The 20075-nt window shown below is 52.6% G+C and overlaps 1 protein-coding gene across 3 annotated transcripts in view; it reads right to left on the bottom strand.

The window, feature by feature from the left end:
• The window catches only part of KCNAB1 (potassium voltage-gated channel subfamily A regulatory beta subunit 1), a 95040-nt gene that overhangs the window by 40489 nt on the left and 34476 nt on the right, over positions 1–20075 (bottom strand). Inside the window, exon 1 of one of the 3 annotated variants that reach the window (XM_061565908.1) lies at positions 41–1822. The exons of the other annotated variants lie outside the window; for them this stretch is intronic. Coding sequence (XP_061421892.1) covers positions 41–306 — 266 coding nt within the window. The 5' untranslated portion in view covers positions 307–1822. Of the gene's footprint in view, positions 1–40; positions 1823–20075 lie in introns of those variants that run through there. 3 annotated transcript variants of the gene reach the window in all.

Genomic DNA, 20075 nt, shown 5'->3' with positions numbered 1-20075 from the left:
AGCCGGCCAAGCCGTTCGGAGCGCGCCACGTTGCACCGACCTGTACTTCATGCTGCTGTGCTTCCCCGTCCACTCCCGGGGCGGCCCGGCGCCGTGACCCCCGCCGCCACCCCCCGTGCCAACGGGGAAGGCGGACGTCACGCTGCGCGCCACCATCGCGATGGCGCGGAACTTTGTGCGCGCGCCGTTCCCCAGGCCGGGGCCCGGGCTGTTCTGCGACGTCTGGCGCCGCTCATCGCCGCCCGAGGACCCGCCGGCGCCCCGGCCCTTCATGGCGTGCTCCGTGCACGCGATGGACACCTGCATCTTCTAGCCGTCCCTCTCCGAGGCTTTGTTGAAACGCTTCCGACGCTCGTGCCTCCACACACCCCTACCGCAAGGTTTTTGCGCAGTCCGCACGGTCCGAGCCGATCTCCCGGTCCGGGCCGATGGGCCGACGGTGGCCGATTCAGCAGTTGACGGCTCCGACCGGCTGATGCACGCGCGTTGAACTTCTTTCGCACCGCACGTGGCCAACCCTGATAATCGGAGGCGCTGGGGAAGGACAACTATCTAGTCCGATGCCGAGGCCTGGTGGAGTTTACTCAGGACCGGAGTGCCTGGCGAGTAGGAGAGTGGTTGCCGCTGTGTGTGTGGCCGATCAGAGGGGTCCGTGTCCCTCCGCGCCGGGTCGCCGTGGTCTTGCCGAGGCCTGCTTTAAATTTGTCTCGAAGCCGTCTTGCGTTGTCAACGAACGATCTCCTCCGGGTGATTCGTTTTGAAATTTATTTTCTGACAGGGGTTCCACAATTGCGTCTTCTTAACACGATCATGGTGGATCCCCCCCCCCCCACCCCGCTCTCCGCAATATTTAGCAACTGAAATGTTTACGAATTCAATTACATCCAGCTCTCCATTGAAAGTTACTCTTTCAACCTTTGTAATACCAACCTATTTGATATCATCCCATTGCACCGGTTCGCTTTCTGTCAGTGCTTCATCAAGAGATGCTCTCAACATGGACCTCGAATGCTTCCGAATGTTTTTTTTTTTAATCCTCGCATTTCATTGTTTCCTGGAAGCAAATGCCTCTCCAGCCCTGTCAGACCGAGTATCCTCCGGCCAAATTCCGCCGCCTAAAAATAGCAACAACTATAATATTTCTGTGCGTTAGGGAAACGCCTCCCACGCGGCTCGTCGTACTCTTGCGTCTCAACGGCAACTAAAATAGAACTCGGCACATTTCACGCACGGCCCCTGTTTAATTGCAAGCGCATTTATTGTCCGCTATTCAATGTTATCAAATCTTCCAGCAATGGTGAAGACAACGCGAGTGATCTCTCGGCTGAATGACAACGCGGCATCCGCAATTGACACAAACGCACGATTCGTACGGCAAATGTAAAACAAGAAGCAATAATCACGAAACTTCGCGCCCTTGGCTTTTCCGTGCGGGTAACCTGCCTTGGTCAGACGCAAAGATCCCCAATTGTTAAAGAGGCCATCGGAGTGAGAGAACAAAAACAAACTTTGACAGCTGTCCCGCTGTGAGTTTCAGAAAAAGAAGCACGGCTCCTGCACTCATTCACCCAATGCTTGCGCCCCCTCGACCGGCATCATTTGAAGGCGTTCGCTGAAAAAAAAACTGCGTGGGTCCGACACGGGCGCACACTACGAAGACAACGGATTCCTCCTCTCCCCCGCCTCCACGTACAGCCTCAACAGACTGTTGGGGTGAGTGCCGCTAGCGAGTAGCAGCACCGATGAAGGCCGACACGGCGCACGAGCGCACGCGCACCGCAACTTCCACTATTCTCGGGCTCCAGCAGAATCCTACCCACGCGCAGCGTTCGCCGCTCGGCAGACGGTGGGGGCCTTTATAGGGAGACACGGCCCCGCACTCTCCCCCCCCCCACTCCACACGAAACCCCCACCCCCCAGGACCACCAGGGCATTCATGTGCACGAGTCTCCACCTCCTCCTCCCCTTGCCCGCTAGCCACTCCCCCTGTAAACCCAGCCCCCCCCCCCATCTCTCCCACATCGAAACCTCACCGCACATCAGCACCCATTCAATCGGACCCCTCATCCCCACCACCGACAAATCCCCTCTGCCACTCCCTCGCGCTCCCCATTCGCTCTCTCGTGCGGCACGCGCAGTCCGCGTGCTTCACATCGCCTCTGATCGCGTTCCACTGGCGAACCGCCTCCAGCCACCCCTCCTCACACGCATTATGCAATCATTGTGCCGATGGGCTCCATTATTGGCATGTTCACGCAACTCATGCAGCTGCTCGCCGTGTCTGCCGGTGCAATTTGCGGGCACGCGTCTCGCCACGCCGCAGCTTAAAGGGGCCGTCCATAAATGACGTCACGCGATTTTAGACGATTTTTACCCCCCCCCCTTCGTCACACGGCGTCACAAAAAGTCAGACCCCCCCCGTCAAATATGACGTCACAAAGCTCTACCCCCCCCCCCAAATGAAACATGCTTCAAATAGCTTTAAACTATTGTCGTTGTAGTGCGTATTTAATGTGGCGCTGCACTCTGATGTTGTAGGAGAAAACATTTATTAAAGCGTCTATTTAATTAAGTAGAACGTGTTGTCTATATTTATTTAAAGTTGCGCGTTTTGATGTGACGTCACATTTCTCAAACCCCCCCCCCCCCTCGTCACACATCGTCACAAATGTCTGACCCCCCCTCCCTCTAGGTGCGTGACGTCATTTATGGACGGCCCCTTTTTTCAATTGCCTACCTCCAACAGACATCCTCATTTGTTTCATCCAAAACTCTTCGTTATTACCAAAGGTGTTGAGATGTTGCTGCGACATTGATGGTGACGGCGAGATTAATAAGGCTGGCTGCTGTTGATGATGATGTTGGTGGAGGCCTGCTATTGATACTGAACTCATTCTGCAGTCGGCACTCCCCGACTCTCCAAAAGCGCTACAGCGTAGTGCGGTCACTCTTCGCTGAACGCGCGTTCACACGACACGATTTGGCTACAACGCGGCCCTTCCACGCGAGAACACTTTTGGCAGAACACGGAACGCGCACCATTGTAACGTGCGCCATTGTAACGTGCGCCATTGTAACGTGCACAATTGTAACGTGAACCATTGTAACGCGCACCGTTGTAACGTGGACCATTGTAACGTGCGCCATTGTAACGTGCGCCATTGTAACGTGCACAATTGTAACGTGCACCATTGTAACGCGCACCGTTGTAACGTGGACCATTGTAACGCGGACCGTTGTAAAGCGGTTTCTGAGCGATCCATGACGAACTACTTTCTTGAGCCGCGCGCGCTGAACGGCACAGCGATACAGTACGCGGAATCACACAGGAACGCAGCGGCGTACCCTCGCTGATGTGTCCATGTTACTGCGTGTGCCTAGCGGTTACATCGCATCTCCACAACGACCCTATCCTGGCATTTATTATCACGGGGAAAGTGTCGTCGCTTAACACTGGCGCCTGGGCTGTCGACTTTCCCCTCATTGTCCCGCCTTGATGGCCTGACGACGATGCGTCGTGAAGGATCAAAGTGTCGCGGGTGTCTGTTCGGTGAGGTCCCGTTGGTTGTCGTCGAGATCTGAAGACTCAGAGGGCGGAGGTCCGCCTTGTTCCGCCACGCTCCCGATCCTTGCCTTGGTCCTGGGACTGAAGTCCTGCTCACAGGACAGCTGTGAGGCCGCGTGCTTGCTGACTCAGCCCACGGACTTGCAGTGGAGTGGCCTGACTTGACCCTGCCACGTGCAGTGGAGTGGCTGACATGGCCCTGCCACGTGCAGTGGAGTGACTGACTTGGCCACGTAAGGAACTTTGCTCTTCTCTGAGTGACCGCCTCCTTGATTGTGAGCGCAGCCTCTGCAGCACTGTCGCGGGCACGCCCCGTGTGCGCTGGCTGTGAACACCTCAGCTGGTGTGGAGAGGTCTCAGCCATCGGTGGGGGCCTCGTTGTCAGTGAGCCGCTGTTGCCCAACAAGCGTGGGTGGGTGGTTGTCCTCCCTTCCACCCACGTGCCTCTCTACCTCTCTGCCGTGCTCTCGCCTCTCACCCAGTCCCCCCCCCCCCTTCCTTTGCAGTGGCAGCATCGGCGCGGTTAGCCCGCGACCCATGCAGGATTACAGCACAGCCCGTGCGTGTTTTTCTTCTTCTTCTAAGACCGAGACAGGAAGACTTCTTCACAATTCCGGCAACTCGCCTGATGCTGCTGGTTGTTGTAATCGCCCACGAATTGTAGTACTCGAAGCGCAAATGTTGTGGGTTTACTCTCCAACACACCGGTGCGCTGTACTCGCAACTCATTGCCACGTTTTGTTTAGGTGACAAACCTTGACTAATTGGCTGTGTCGGGTGGTGGCAGGTTTAACGACACATTGATATACTTACGCGATATTGGCCTCGACAGCCCACGTGTTAAAGGGTATAGAAGGTGTGCCCCTCGATGTGTCTACACAGATGAATAAAACATCCCGAGAGGCATACACAAGAAGAACGATAGTTGCGTTATGTCATCTCACGGGGAGTGTTTCCTGACGCAGGGTGGTGCACCGCTCGCTGGCAGCAGCTGCTAATGGCAACACAAAATCCTGCGGTCACGAAAGCTTTGTTGTGTTTTCCTCATAAGGCATTGTCACCGCACGAGAAGTTGATAGGCAGGATGAACAAAACGCATGAATCACCCACAAGCCTGTGGGCAGGTGTGATGCCCGCGAGGGAGTAGTGTAATTGTGCGAGGCATTGGGCCCGCGATGTTGCGAGCCTCAGCTAACGCTGCAGATTCCATTGCCAGGTGCAATTACTTTGCGCGGGGCTCCCAGCGCCACGTCTCTCTTTCTTCATGGAACATGCGCCGTTGAGACAAGAACAAGCCAAACATTGACTCCTAAAATGAATATTCATTACGCCGGAGTGTCGGAAACCTTTTTTGAGTACAAGGTTTTTAATTAAAGGGGTTAACCAAGCACGCCGAAGAGGAATAGATGTTTGAAATTACACGCGCAGAAAAAAAAATCCGAACGCCACGCCCACCCGCAAAGACAAAGACGCCCCGTGTAGCCTGCGTGACCTGTCGGGGCAAGTGTCGTAAGCGTGCACCGAATGAAGGCCGGCACTGTAGCACACGAGGTGGTTGGGTGGTCAGCACCACGCCGGGCCGCCTTTGCCACCCCAGCGGCGATGTTTACATATCGCACCGGGTACTCGTTTCAGACTGAGACGACCTAAAGGAGGCCCAGGACGGACTGTTGGGGCAAGTTAGCGAGCACTTATTAAGGCCGAGTGAGTGACCAGCACCACGTGTGACAATATCACGCAACTAACACATTCCTGCGGAGGGAGCTGGTAGGAACGTTGGGTTGCTCGGTCAATGGCCAGGGTCAACGGCGGCGTGGTGTATTCCGCAAATATGCCCGACTGTGAGGGCGGGCACAAGCCGGCGTGAGTAGGTTAACCGTTGAGTTGTATAAGGGCACCACGGGGTGACCAGCCCCTCCCCACCCAGCTCCACTCCTCCCACCCACAACCCAGCCCCTCCCCACCCTCCCCACCCAGCCCCTCCCCACCCTCCCCTCTCCACCCTGCCCCTCTCTCCCCACCCAGCCCCTCCCTGCACGACGGACGGACACAATAATCCCCTGTAGGCTGGTGTAACCAGGAGGTTCTTACCAGTATTATTCTACTTATGTAGACGCACATCACACGCACACACATTCATTGTGTACGTCTTGTGCGTGAGCTCGTCAATATAGGCTCGACCCACGCAGAGAGGCGGGGTGGTGGGAGGGGGGCGATACGCAGATGTCAGAGTGACCGAGCTGGAGTGATGGCTCATGAATAAGATAACGAGGGATATGCATTCAAGCGGCCCGTGGATGTACTTCATGCGGAATGTGTTCACATCGCAAGAGGAGCGGTCTCAATGAAGCGCGGCTACCGGAGGGTACTTCACGATGGGTTAATCATATTTGACGTCTCATATCAGCGACGGCACGTGGCCAGTACATTGCTGAGCCATACTTCACCAGACTGGTGGTCAGTGCGGGTTGGTGAGGTAGGGGAACGGGGGGAGGGTGACGACTGACTGCGTTCTCGCTCGCCGCAGACGATAGCCACAGCCGGGAATCAAGCTCGTATCAAACCACCGTGTCACGTCTCCACCCAGAGTTGAGGACATTTGGAAACGATTGCATCCCAAGCGATGACATTGCAGGACCACGGGGGACGGTGATTAATTGGATTGATTATGGCCGCTCATGATGATGAAGATGATGATGATGAAATCCCAAACGAGACTTTTGCTCTGTGTCGCAGGCTGTAATTGCATTGCCGTGGAATCGACCACAGATGACGAAGCACAACCGTGCACTCGATTTTTTTTCATAAATTGACCGCATCCTCTGGATTATAATCACACGCTCCGGAAATTAGGCCTCACCGCATACGTGTGCCCCATGTCAGGTCGCGCAAATCTGGTCACATACGCACACCCATACCGGAAGATGAGGCGCTCCATCAACTCTTTCTGATACGCAGGAGGTCGTGGGATCGATCCCGACCCTGACGCCTGCTGTATATTTGGAGTTTGCGTGTCTCTCTCCCTGTGGTCGCGTGGATTTTTCGTCGGGTCCTCCAGTTTTTCCCTCCACATTTAGAAGCATGCGATTAGAGTATTCGGCTGTTGTACATTTCCACGTGATAAGCCACTTCCTTGAGCTGTATAGCACAGTCGGCCTTACCTGGTAAAATAAAAAAATAGTTTAGTCGTTTATTTGGACTCCGCCTGTTCTCTTCCTCCCCATGGTGGTCACGTGGGTATCTCCTCAGGTCCCCAGGTTTTGCCCTCCACATTTAGAATCAACATGATGCGTTCAGATTATTTAGCTGGTGCGATGCATTCCCACGCGTGACGAAAAAGCCACCGCGATGAGCTATTGCCACGTGGGGCCAGCTCGCATCTAAACATCGTTCACGGCTCAGTGGGCTTTACTTGGTAAATAAGATAAATGTAATTTCTTTTTTTGAATATTAGAGGGTAAACAGATGCGTGTCTTAATGTCCGGGAAATGCTTGTAAAATATGTATCTTGCAAAAGAGAAATATCTCCATGGGCTCTCTCGTGGCTGTGAGAAAATGAAATCCCGTTAATGCAAGAGGCTTACAAAACAGCATTTGTGTGTTGCACTCAAGCACTGCGCTTCCTTCGATGGGCACTTAAGGCTCCACAGCAGATGATGCCATTCTCACTGCACCGGAATTGCACATTATGAGCTGGTTACAACTAAGTGGTGGAGACAATGGGAAGTGGCTTTGTTGTTAATGGGGGGGGGGGGGGGGAGGCACATTAGCTGCTATGGATTATCAATATATCCGCTTGCGTGGATGACGATGGCGGGTCAGATTGGGGAAGTGGTACAACAACAAACAACAAGGGATGGACACCTTTGTTAATTTATTTTCAGAAGTTTACAATTAAGATTAATAAAAGCCTATGCACCCGCGATTCCTAATGTCAGAGACAAAGCGAACCCTTGCCCCAACCCCCCCCCCCCCCCCAAATATAGAAGTCAAAACTCCAGCCATGCCTTCGAAGTTCGATCAGAGGCATCTCGCGCGCTGCTCAGCGTGGTGGTGGTGGTGGTGCCGAGAGGTTGTGTTGTTGTTGTCACCGTTGTCACGAGCGGTGTCTCGTTCATCCCCCGGCGCCTTCGTGCCACGGGACAAACGTCTCCGCTGGGATCTATCGGCGATAAATGCTCCGAGATCTCCTTCAGGTGACCTCTGTTCCGCAGAGGTGGGGCGGCGGTGGGTTCAGCACTTCTCGCCCGCTCCGCCACTTAAGAGTTACGTTCGTCGTGCGACGGTCAAAACCGATTTTTTTTGTTTAATTCTCAAAGCTATAACTTTGAGAGCTTCGCCGTTGTAAGGGGGAGCAATAAACTCGGGAGGGGGGCTGTGTTGGGATTGCGGGAGGAAGTCGGTCAAAAGGTTGCTCGCATCGGTTAATGCTTTTCGTGTAACATTGAGGCCGCGCATTGGTGTCACCCCCGTAAAGCATCAATAATGCACGCGTCCCCGACGTGCACACGACGTCGGATTTTAAACCACACTCCCTGCCCCCCCCCCCGGTCACCCACCGGAGCCGAGCGGCAAAATTCACCTGCGGTGGCGCGCAAAGGTCGCCGCATCAATTTTTCAGCGCGGCTATTTAAAAAACTCAAAATCCATAGCGCGCCTCGACTTCTTCGCCGTGCCATTGCGCTAACCGCGGAGACGTTCGCGGATTATTCGCAGCCATTGCCCCTTGACTCAGCGATGCCCCCGTGCGCCAAGCCGAGGGGCGTCGCGTTTTGGTTGGCGGCCGGCACGGACGTCTCTCGTCGAGTGGTGAGCGAGTGCCGCGCTCTGTCCACACTTTCAGTCGACGCTTTCCCAAGACGCTCTTGCAGATGAGAGTCGTCCTGGTCTCGCGAGATGCGTTGGCTGCTGCAACAGAATCGACTTGAATTGGAATGTCAATCAGCGTCAAGGTCAAGAGGTCAGAGCGAGCAGTACCAGCGATGCCACCAGACCCTCGCCATCGCTTCCGTCCTTTGGCTAGATCCCGCGACTGTCAAAAAGAGCTTCATAGCTCATCGGATTCCTCCGGTATAAATACAGATTCTGACTGTTGCACAGTTGACACGCAACCCCGAGGTCAACGCGTTGATGTTTATTCAAGCGATGATAAATAATTGATCTCGTCTATCATTTACCATGGATACCAATCACTATTCTTACCCTGGTATCGCTTGTTATGCAGGAATACACGTCGCGTAGCTATACTGGTAGGAACCCACTGGTTACACCAGCCCACAGGGGATTATTGTATCCGTCCGTCGTGCAGGGAGGGGCTGGGTGGGGAGGGTGGGGCTGGGTGGGGAGCGGAGGTTGGGGAGGGGCTGGGTGGGGAGGGTGGGGCTGGGTGGGGAGGGGAGGGTGGGGAGGGGCTGGGTGGGGAGGGGAGGGTGGGGAGGGGCTGGGTGGGGAGGGTAGGGAGGGGCTGGGAGGGGAGAGTGGGGAGGGGCTAGGAGGGGAGGGTAGGGAGGGGCTGGGTGAAAGGGTGGGGTTGGGTGGGGGTGGGAGGGGTGGGGCTGGGTGAGGAGGGGCTGGTCACCCCGTGGTGCCCTTATAAAACTCAACGTTTAACCTACTCACGCCGACTTGTGCCCGCCCTCACAGTCGGGCATATTTGCGGAATACACCACGCCGCCGTTGACCCTGGCCATTGACCGAGCAACCCAACGTTCCTACCAGCTCCCTCCGCAGGAATGTGTTATTGTTCAGGTGACTCAGCGAGCTGCTCAGCATCAGAAGGTTGCGAGGTCAAATCCTGGTTGGGGACTGACTCAGACCATCAACCCTGCAGGGTCAACACAACCAGAACCACTCTGTAGAGAAGCCATCAGTGGTTATACTCCCCCGCCATGGGAATGTGGAATTTCCACCACTGGCTCAGGATATGAGAACTGCCTCAATGGCCACTTGAGCAGGGAATCACTTTTGACGTTGTAGCGTATGTACGGCAAGGCAGGTAGTGTGGACTAGATTGAGCAGCGACTATCGCTACATGGGCGGCACGGGTGCACGGCGTGTGTCTGTTTAACTTCTTTCGCGCCGTAAATAGCCAACTGCGATCATTATCATCGGAGGTGCAGGGGAAGGACATCAAACTAAACACCAAAAGCGGTTTTTAAGAATTGAGTTTGCCAATCTAGATTATTTAAAAGTGTATAGCTCCAATAGTTTCCGAATATTAGATGATAGAGCGTTCCAGACGGCCGCAGAAGCGCATGCCAAAGCGCGCGACGCGGTGACCGTCTTTGTTCGATGGCCAGCCAAAAGCTGCTGCTGCGAGGATGTCCCTTGACACAATCAACACGGTATTGTGGTTCATTTGTGGAAAGCGCTGTGGGTGTGTAACGAGTGCGACCTTGTAACGAATTCGTTTGGCAACCGGAAGCCAACGCAGCTCGGCGAGCACCGGACGGACACGGTCGGATCGTGCCGTGACCCCGCCACGACCACGTGCCAGAGAGTTCACGCGCTGCCACCCTGACGCAGTGCAACAGACTCCACTGCGCGGTCTCCGTCAGCGGCTCGCTCGCTCGCTGAGACCGGCCTCTGTTCTACTTGAACCGAGCCATCAGCCGCACGTTCGCTGGCTCCGCGGCGTCCTTCCGCAGAAGCACCGAGCGCTAGGACTTGGCGCCGTGGTCGCGCTGTGCAGACACCGCGGATATTCGTTATATTCAAAATAAAATGACATCGGGTATAGACAACACGTTCTACTTAATTAAATAGACTTTCTAATAAATGTTTTCTCCTACAACATCAGAGTGCAGGGTCACATTAAATACGCACTACAATGACAATAGTTTAAAGTGATTTGAAGCATGCTTTTTTGGGGGGGGGGGCAGAGCTTTGTGGCGTCATATTTGAGGGGGGGTCTGACTTTTTGTGACGTCGTGTGACGAAGGGGGGAGGGTCAAAAGTCGTCCAAAATCGCGTGACGTCATTTATGGATGGCCCCATAGACACACAGAGACCCAATGCCTCTGTGTCGAGGCCTTAAGTCGAGAGAGGGGGGGGGCAGAGAGAGAGGTGGGTCTGCTGGGACAGAGATATCAGCATGTCAATGAATCCACCTCGAAGCGACCGAGGAAAGAAGATAGAATGGCCCTGTGAGAGCCTGGTGAATTTTTAGAGCGAGAAATAGTTTGAGAAAACTAAATTTCAATGTAATGTAATGCAACACAGAGAGTCGGCTAAACAAAAAGTGCCAATTAGTTACGAGTTCAGCACAGCGGTGTGTCGGAGAGTAAACCCCACAACATTTGCAAGTTGATTACGACATTTCGGTGGCGATTAAACGAACATACAACGTACATGCGTAGAGCAAGGCACCCGAGTTTTAGCCCTGGTCACGGAAAGGTGGTGATAGCTGAACCGGCGCTGGGCTGCCCCGGGGGCCTTTCACCAACCAGCACTGACCAGGGATCAAGACAACCACGTGGTATGCGGAGGGCCTTCATCCATCAGTGCCACGTGGCCTAAGAAATTTAATGTACCCCTTTTAAACGTGCATGGTGTAGTTTTCTTTTTAATTAAATGATCGGCAATTAATCCGAGACGAATCAGAAACGTAAACAAACACAACTCCCCAATCGCCGTCACCCCGTGGACACCTTTGACAATGCGCTGCGGTTGAATTCCAACACAATATTTAATGGCCATAAAACGAATGCATTCGTGCAAAGTGCATTGTGATGAGCTCAAGCATTCTCGCTAATGCGTGCGATCGTCACCACGCTATCCTTTGTATTTATGTCTCCCTCGCTCTCCTCCCGCCTTCCCATCTCCCCACTGAGCATTGATTAATTCTACTCGAGTCAGAAATCACCGGTTGGGAACTGCAGCGTTCCCCAGCTTCGCCCCCCCCCCGAGACCTCCCGCCACTCCGACCGCGCCCTAGACAAATAATTCATCTGCCGCTCGCGTCCGGGGGAAGGAACCTCGTGGTGTATGTAGGGGGGGGGGGGGGCGCTCGAATAATTGCCTTCGAGTGAAAAGGAACAAAAAAAACTTGTGCTGAAAAACCCAACGGATCGTATCGGACGATGTTGGAAATAGAGAGCGTTAGTGAACACGTGCGTTCGTTAGTGGTCACGTGCGTTCGCGCACAACCAACGAGTTACAGGACGCCCTGCCGAGCTGCAGAGTGCTTACGTTCGCCGTTGAGGCCATCTGGGCCGACCAAAAGATGTTGTCGATGCAGCCAAAAGTGTAACAAAGTGATGGCGAGGCTCTCCCGCGAAGAGAAGCAGCAGCGCTCTCTGCGTCTCCCCGAGTCAAGGCCCCTGTATCGTGGCCCACGGCAATACATCAAAATGCACCGCAGCCGTCCGCGCTTAACACACAGCGAGCACTACTGTGCGTAAGCAATTCACTGTGATAGCCAAAGGAAGGCCGGTGTAGTGGGGGATGGGGGAGCGCATCAATGAACAGGTAAGCGTGGAACCATTTGCCCGATGCGTTTTGCTTTTCGTTTGTGGAGAGTAGCCACGAGACTAGTTTACGGAGAACTCAACACACCCGTGAATAACACGTTGTGTGTGTGGCCTTAAGACGATGGTAAAGTCACGTAGATAATTTTTTTTTAAATACAATAAAAATAAAAGCTTAACATTTTATTTCATTATTTTTATTTTATATCTCCGTGACTTTACCGAAAGAACCAAGAATATGAATTGCTGCGGTCACGAATGTTTAAAGTCAAGAGATATAAGAGCTCTGATGGGCAACGATTTTCCTGCGCAGTGTTTTGTGTGTGTGCGTGTGTCCTCCACACGCGTGTAGGCGCTCCGACGTGGTGCCGGCTTCGTGCCGCGCGTTGTCCGACGTTTCGCTCCACGGGGTGCCACCCGAAAACAAGAGCAAGGGTTAGCGAACCATGGGAAGTAATCGAGACATCGGAGCACTTCGCAGTACTTTTCGCGGCACCGAATGTGGCATTCCAATCGAGAGTGGTCATTAATCGGGTTATGAATCACTGTTCACGGCGGCATGTGTCGTTGTTTGTACGTATGTGGAACTTCCTTCGCATTGGGAGCAGCCAACCGTGCTGATCGAAAAAACCTAAGAATATGAATACTGATTGGAGGTGTTTATGTCCTAGTCATTTTTGTTACAGAATTGTGTTATTAAAAGTCGCTTAATGTGTGTCTCTGTGCGTGTTAGAAGGGTGTGCGTGCACACCCGCATGCTGGTGAATGCAGCGCGTAAATCTACCGATGGGCGAAGCCCCCCTCCACGCCGCCCCCAGCATGTATCTGGCACCGGCGTGGTTTGACCATACTTCACCCTGCTGGTCAGTAAGGGTTTGGTGTAGCCAAGGATTGGTTCCGGTATCACTCGCGGCTCACGATAGCCGTGGCTGGCGCTTTTCGCTGCGCGTCAGCACTGCCCCCAGCGCGCCTCTTTCGTCGCTTTTACTCAAACTTCCCTGCATCCTGTTATTTGGGTCTGTCGGTAAAGTCACGTAGAAGGGATCAAAGAAAATGACAAAACATCTACGACGTTTCGATCGCTTGTCTGGTGATCGAAACGTCGTAGATTTTTTTTGTTATTTTCTTTGAACCTATCTACGTGACTTTACCGACAGACCCAAAAAATATGAATTCCTGCGATCTTGATTTGAAGCTTTCGTGACTGCAGGAGTCCATACGCTTTGATTCTTTCGGTAAAGTCACGTAGGTAGAAAAAATAATGGATCACGACGTTTCAATCGCAACAACAAACGACCGTCTTCTTGTTGCGATCGAAACGTCGCGATCTATTCTTTTTTCTACCTCCGTGACTTTCCCGAAATACCCAAAGAGTATGAATTTCTGCGGTCACGACAGCTTCAAGTCAAGATTTCCCTGCGTCCTATCGAGCATTTTCTGCTCCACTGCCTTTCTGGTCTCTTTCCAGACATCCCTTGCCGAACTTCCTCCGTTGAGATTTCACCTTTAAATTGTTTTTTCCTTCTGCCCCCTCCCCAATCCATATGACTCGAATAAAAAAAATGAGAACGAAAATTACTCTCATCGTTAATCATTCGCCATAATTATTCCACTTGAGGATAAAGGTCTCCTCCCCAAGCCATTGTCGTTCCCCCACGGGTCCTGCGATGTCGCAATCCACCAAGGGGCTACACAGAGGCGCTGTAATATATCGCGATGCGCTCGTGATTAGTGGCGCTGCGCCTCGGCATTCCGCGCTACGCGACGGCTGTTGTCGAACTTCTTTCGCACCCTACGTAGCCAACCGCGCTAATCGGAGGTGCGGGATAAAGGCAGAAAACTGAATACAAAACGGAAGTTCTAAAGAAATTAGTTTTCAATCCGATGTTCAGTGCTCCCGGTGGCTTCCTCACAAGGCCGTAGCCATGAAGTCAACATTGGGGGGCACCACATCTTCCAGGGGGTCTGGTTTGAAAACTCATTTCCTGCCATTTCCTGCCTAAAATATAAAAAGGCACTAACACATAGGATGGACTTTATTTTTTACAATAATGTCTAACGGTGTATTGTATTACATTGCTCTGTTTTTTTACCTTTTCTTGTTTCATTGTATGTAATGGCAGAGATTGGGGATTAATAAAGTAAAACCATAACCACAATCATATAAACAGAAATCTATTTTATAGCAATATATTGGGGGGGACATTTTGAGCATACGGCCTTGCTTCCTAATATCAGAAGGGCGTTCCCAGACGGCCGCAAAAAAGCATCGGAAAACGCCGCGCGATGCAGTGGGACCGTCTTCGTTCGATGGCTGAGCCAAAAGTCGTCGCCGCTGCTGTGAGGATGACCGGAGTTGGCCCGCTGCTTCAGACTCGTCGACGAGATCAGCGAGGGGGTAGCGTGGTCCATTTGTAGCGAGCGCTGTGTGTGTGTGTAACTTATTCGTTCGGCAACCAGAAGCCAGCGCGCAGCTCTGCGAGCACGGGGCGGACAACCGTCTCCAGCTCACGAGTCGGATCGCGGTCAGTCTGGAGCGGATGGGGAAGGTGATGGGGGACGTTACAACACGCGCGCGGTTGTGCCAGGATCGTCCACCTTCTGAGTTTAATTCGGGGGTTGGGGGAAGTGGAGGTGGAGGCGCTGACTCAGCAGGAAAATAAGCTAAATCTCCCGTCGACTTCCTCGACCGAGAGCGACAACGGCGCCGTGCGCTGAGCGCGCTTCGCCACTGGCGGTCGGGCGCGCTGCCTATTTATAGACGTGGCCTGGCACTCGATCCGGCTCGGTTAAAGCGACCCAAGCAGAACGGCGTCAACAGTAACTGCGACTGTGTGCAGATATGGGGGGGCGGAGGGCGGAGAGCGGGGGAGAGGTACCGTAGCGAACATCGCGCCAGACACACAGAGAGAGGGAGACACGGAGAGAGGTGGACAACTCGTTTTGGGAGCCCGATAAAGAGTAGGGAGTGTGGTGGGGATGGATAAATGGTACCGTGGTTAGCAAATCGAAATTGATTCCTGGCCATAGCTAACGACGGTGGTGATTGATATCTGACCGAAATCTATTCAACTAATTTATTTTATTTTCACAGGTAAGGCCCACTGAGCTATCGAGCTCTTTTTCAGAAGCGACCTGGCCACAAATGGTATTAATTCTAGATTTGAAGCATTCGTGACTGCAAGGATTCATACTCTTAGGTTTTTTCGGTAAAGTCACGTAGGTAAAAAAACAATTTATATTATTATTTTTATTATTTTTATTTTTTATTTTTTTACCTACGTGACTTTACCGAAAAAGCCTAAGAGCACACATGGTATCTCAACGAAGTGGCTTGCCAGCTCTGAGCCGGCCGTGGAAATCCCACACCCCATCGGTCAGAGCCAGGCTCTTTCCACGGCACAGAGCGATTCTCATTTTTCTTTTTAATCAACCACGCAGAGAACGCCAACTCAGCTGATTGACAGCAAATGAAGCCTGATGTGAGTTGGACATTGCGTGACCTCCCCCACTTGGGAATTGAGACCATTATTCAGCAATAACTACCACTTTGTCCCGCACCTCCGATTAACACGGTTGGCCACGTATGGTGAGAAAAAAGTTTAACGTACATACATACACGTAAAAAGTGGTTGCTCAACAGAGAGAGAAAGAGAGCTATAATAACGTGGAATTTCCACCGCTGCTTCAAGGGCCACTAGTCGAGATGAGTGTCGCCCGTGTGCTTGTCTGAGCTTAGACGTAGGATTTGAGATGCTTCACGGGGCGGCCAAGGGCTTTCCAGACGGCCTCACGAGACGGCCCACACCTCGGGAGCCTCCTCGGCCGAGCCGGGGGCAGCTTCAGCCGTGCTGAAATTTTACAGCGAAATTAGTTCCAATTGACGTAGTTGGGGCCGTGGCGGCGCACACAGGGCAACCCGAAAGTTAATTCTCTCGCGAGCAGCTGCCTCGCACCTCCGCTGCGCGACAAAACCACGGTCCGCATCACAAGGGCGACGGATCACCGTAGGCAACGTTTGCCATCATCATCATCAGCAGCATCGTCACCAGCCACGATATATCCACCGCTGAATGAAGGCCTCAGCTAAGTCTTTCGCGATTTCGCGATGCAACGACAATATATCTTAGCTCCTGCACATGAGATGATTTCATCACTCCCATCTCTGCGATGGACGTCCTCTCTGGTCTATCTTCTCCGTTGTGTGTATGTTGAACTTCTTTTGCCACCGTACGTAGCCAACCGTGCTAATCGGAGGTGCGGGGGACAGACAGCAAACTGAACACATTGGTAGTTTCGATCACCGGCCCTCGTGTCTTCTCGCGACGTGCCCTGCCCAGAAATTTAAATCGGCAGTCAACATAATGCGTGTGTATTTTTGTTCTGACACTGGCCTTCATCCAGCAGTGATTGACCATGGCTGATAATGATAACGGCTTAGGACAACACATTGAGACAATGATCAGGGAGATGCTCTGGCGTTTGATTTTGACCTAAGAGCAGTGATCACAGAATCATGGCCTGACACAGCGGGAACTGCTGGGCTGATTTATCCAGAAAAGTCACAGTCGTCGGACTATTTTTTCGGGAGAGTCTTGCTGCCAAAGTTGACTTTAAAAAAATATGTTTTCAGCCAATTATTTATGAGTGTTTATTATACGTGTGGAAGGACTCCGGAGCACCCGGAGAAAAATCTACGAGTGCGAGGGGGCAACGCTGTATCCCCCGTACAGATGGAACAAACAGATGGTGATTAGTCCACTTGCTGTACTGCCTCCTCCTGGCCAGCCAAGGTATGGCAGCCGACGGGAAGGAAGTTTCACCACATTTGTGCGGTGACCCACCAACCCTCACTGCCCTCACAGTGCTCGAGTACAGGCCGCGTGCATCGCCACCACCACCACCACCACCCAGCCGTGTCAGTAAGTGACTGGAGCGGTGAACATTGGTGACTGTACTGTACTGACGAGTCCTAATAAGGACAAAGCCTTATTAGAACCGCCGCCTGTAAGTCGACCACACTTGCTCACTTTAATTCTTTTGATGGTGACCTATGACGAGAGGACCACAATGCAGTTCTTTAGGAACTACTGTTGGGTTTTTTTTGCACAAAGGCCTTTGATCACCCACTCCCTCGTACGCGCCGCGCGTGTACGCGGGAGCAGTCCCGTTGCGTGTTTAAGGAACGCGGCGTCGAGTAAAGAATATCAAAAGAATGGCATGGGCGAATCCGTTGAACTTAGCTCTTTAATGAAAAGGGCTTCAGGCGAGGCTTTAATGAACGCGCTCTCTCAATGCACGTGTGTCGGTCCACATCCCCCAATGGCCACTGGGGAAGTCGGAGAAGTGAGAAGCGCTTTCACGGTAAAGCCATTACTCATAACCGCTGTGTCAGCAGTCAGCCGTGCTTAATGGGATTCTCAGGACGTGGCTGTGAGCTCATTCAGCCAACCAACCCACCGACCCATAGCACCGTAACAGTACCGTTTGCAAACGCAGTAAAATGAAATTCCAAACGCAAACGGCTCAAGTGGTACCAACAGTGTTCGTTCACGTAACTTGACCCCAATCAGCTGTCACCTGGCCTCGCCGTGTTATCGTGGAGCCTTGTTGCAATGTCAGGATTGGTAAATTATATATCGTTTGGGACACGCAAACGGGAATGATTTAAGAGTGTTTGGTGTTTTGTAAGTTATTCAGGAGGCGGTGTCAAAATGCAGTGGCCGCGGTGGCCAGGATGGCTGGTAGACGATGGCTACCAGCGTGTCAGCGAACTTCGCGATGGTGTCAGGGAAGGCCTGGGATGCATCCCAAAGGCACAGCGGGTAGACGATGGTCATTGCCATACCCAAACTGGGCAAGCCAACCGACGACCAGGGAAGCTATTGTCCGATATCACTTCTGTGCACGACCGATAAACTCCTGGAACGCATCATCATCATCATCATCCTCCAGATAATCGGCCGCCTCGTCGAGTCGGTGATCCGTGAAGAACAAGCTCAAGATTCCGGCCTGGACACAGTTGCTGTGACCAAGTTTTGGCTCCTTGCGACGCACATCGAGGCCAAATTCCAGAGAAATCGAAGGCCGGTGAAGCCTTTTTGGACTTGTCATCGGCCTACTGACACCTTCTGGATTGATGGCTTGATGTTGAAGCTCGCAAGGACCATTCCCTGCCTCAAGTAGCCTCCGAATGTCCTTTCTCCCTTGGAACCAATGTTCGCATACTCATTTTATCAAATTACGAAAGTATGATGGTAATATGGCTTCCATAGATTCAATTATTCTTCTTTAGTACGGCTGATGTAGACACAGAGCAAACAAATGCAATTTCACATTCAGGTGGTCAAACCCAGATAACCTCGGCAGGAGTAGCGCAGAGTGTATCGCTGTGATTTCTACCTTCGTATTTGTGGATCGGCACATTGCGTCGTTATACGTTGTATGCGGTCTGTTCTGGATTACCACAGTCGCAGACTACTGGAGATGTTTACTTTTCCATTCGTGTATCGGGTATCAGCATCTGCCATGGTTTGTGCAGTGGATGCGGTTAAGGGTGGACCATGAGCAGCTTCGTGGAAGATCAAACTCCAGGGATCTTCTGCGTTGGGTCTTTCAGAAGGTGTTTGAGTTTTGTTTAACTCCATTCAGCTCTCCAATTCGCAAAGCTCCACTGAAAACCTCGCACTGGCTCCCCATCACATCAGGGACACTGCAACATCGCTATCATGTACCACCGAACTTTATTTAAAGGTCTCTGCACTTCTTCGCCATTTTCACTCCACCGACGACGGCAAACTGCCACGTCCTGCGGAGCACGTCGAGGAATCGGCTCATCATGCCCATGACCTGGCTGAGCGACGCTTCTCCAATAGCTGCACCAGCAGCCATCTGGAACTCTCCCTCACTGCACATTCGCAGCATCCAAGCGCCGTCCACCTTCAAGCAGCAGCTCAAGGCTCTCACCTGGTCAGTCTCTCACCTGGTTCAGTCTCTCACCTGTCCAGGCTCTCAGCTGATTCAGACTCTCAGCTGATTCAGGCTCTAACCTCTTCAGGCTCTCAGCTGATTCAGGCTATCACCTGGTTCAGACTCTCACCTGGTTCAGTCTCTCACCTGGTTCAGTCTCTTACCTGGTTCAGTCTCTCACCTGGTTCAGACTCTCACCTGGTTCAGTCTCTCACCTGTCCAGTCTCTCACCTGTCCAGGCTTTCAGCTGATTCAGACTCTCAGCTGATTCAGGCTCTAACCTGTTCAGGCTCTCACCTGTTCAGGCTATCACCGTTCTCGTCTCTCACCTGTGCAGGCTCTAACCTATCGAGGCCCTCACCTGTCCAGGCTGGCATATGATGGACTCTGACCTCAGGCAGCTCCTTCGAATTCTCGATCAGTCCGAATTGTGACGTATGTGTGGGGATTATAAACTGCGTTTTATTTATTTATTAATTATGATTATTGTTGTTGTTATTATAATAAAAGATGATTAATCCACTACCCTGCTCACCGCCGTCTGCAGGGCTGCTTTGTTTTCTGCTGCTAGAATATTGGGAGCACCATACAGACTCTTCGCCAATGGCCAAACCTCCAGATCAGACGACCCCGAGTGAGACGCACCTCGTCCGATCGCAGAAACTAAACTGGGTCGAGCCCGGACAGCGCTTCGGATGTGCGACCGTCGGGCTCTGTGGCGGGCAGTGCAGCAAAATTCCACTGTTGTACTGCACCGCTATGCTGCCGCATCCGTCTCGCATGCCTTCACCAACGTGGAGGACGGTCAGATTAGCCCTCTTCCCCCCCCAAAAAAAATATCTCTACGTGTTCATGAAAGGGATGAGATGATGTTCTGATGTTAAGTCCCAACCCGGGCTTGGACTTTCGTGAAACTAACCGCATTAAAAACGGTTTCCCCAGGAGGCCCATTAACTCCAACGCAGAGACAAAGATCGCCCGTGTAGCCTTAACAGACCGTTGGGGCAAATGCTGCTAGCGAATAGCGGCTATGAAAGCCGGCACGGCACACGAAGGGGTGGGTGGCCAGCACC

This window comes from Lethenteron reissneri, chromosome 36 (genome assembly GCF_015708825.2).
Source record: "Lethenteron reissneri isolate LAM-NWPU_2019-01 chromosome 36, ASM1570882v1, whole genome shotgun sequence".
Lineage (NCBI taxonomy): Eukaryota > Metazoa > Chordata > Hyperoartia > Petromyzontiformes > Petromyzontidae > Lethenteron > Lethenteron reissneri.
This window is presented reverse-complemented; position numbering and strand designations above follow the sequence as displayed.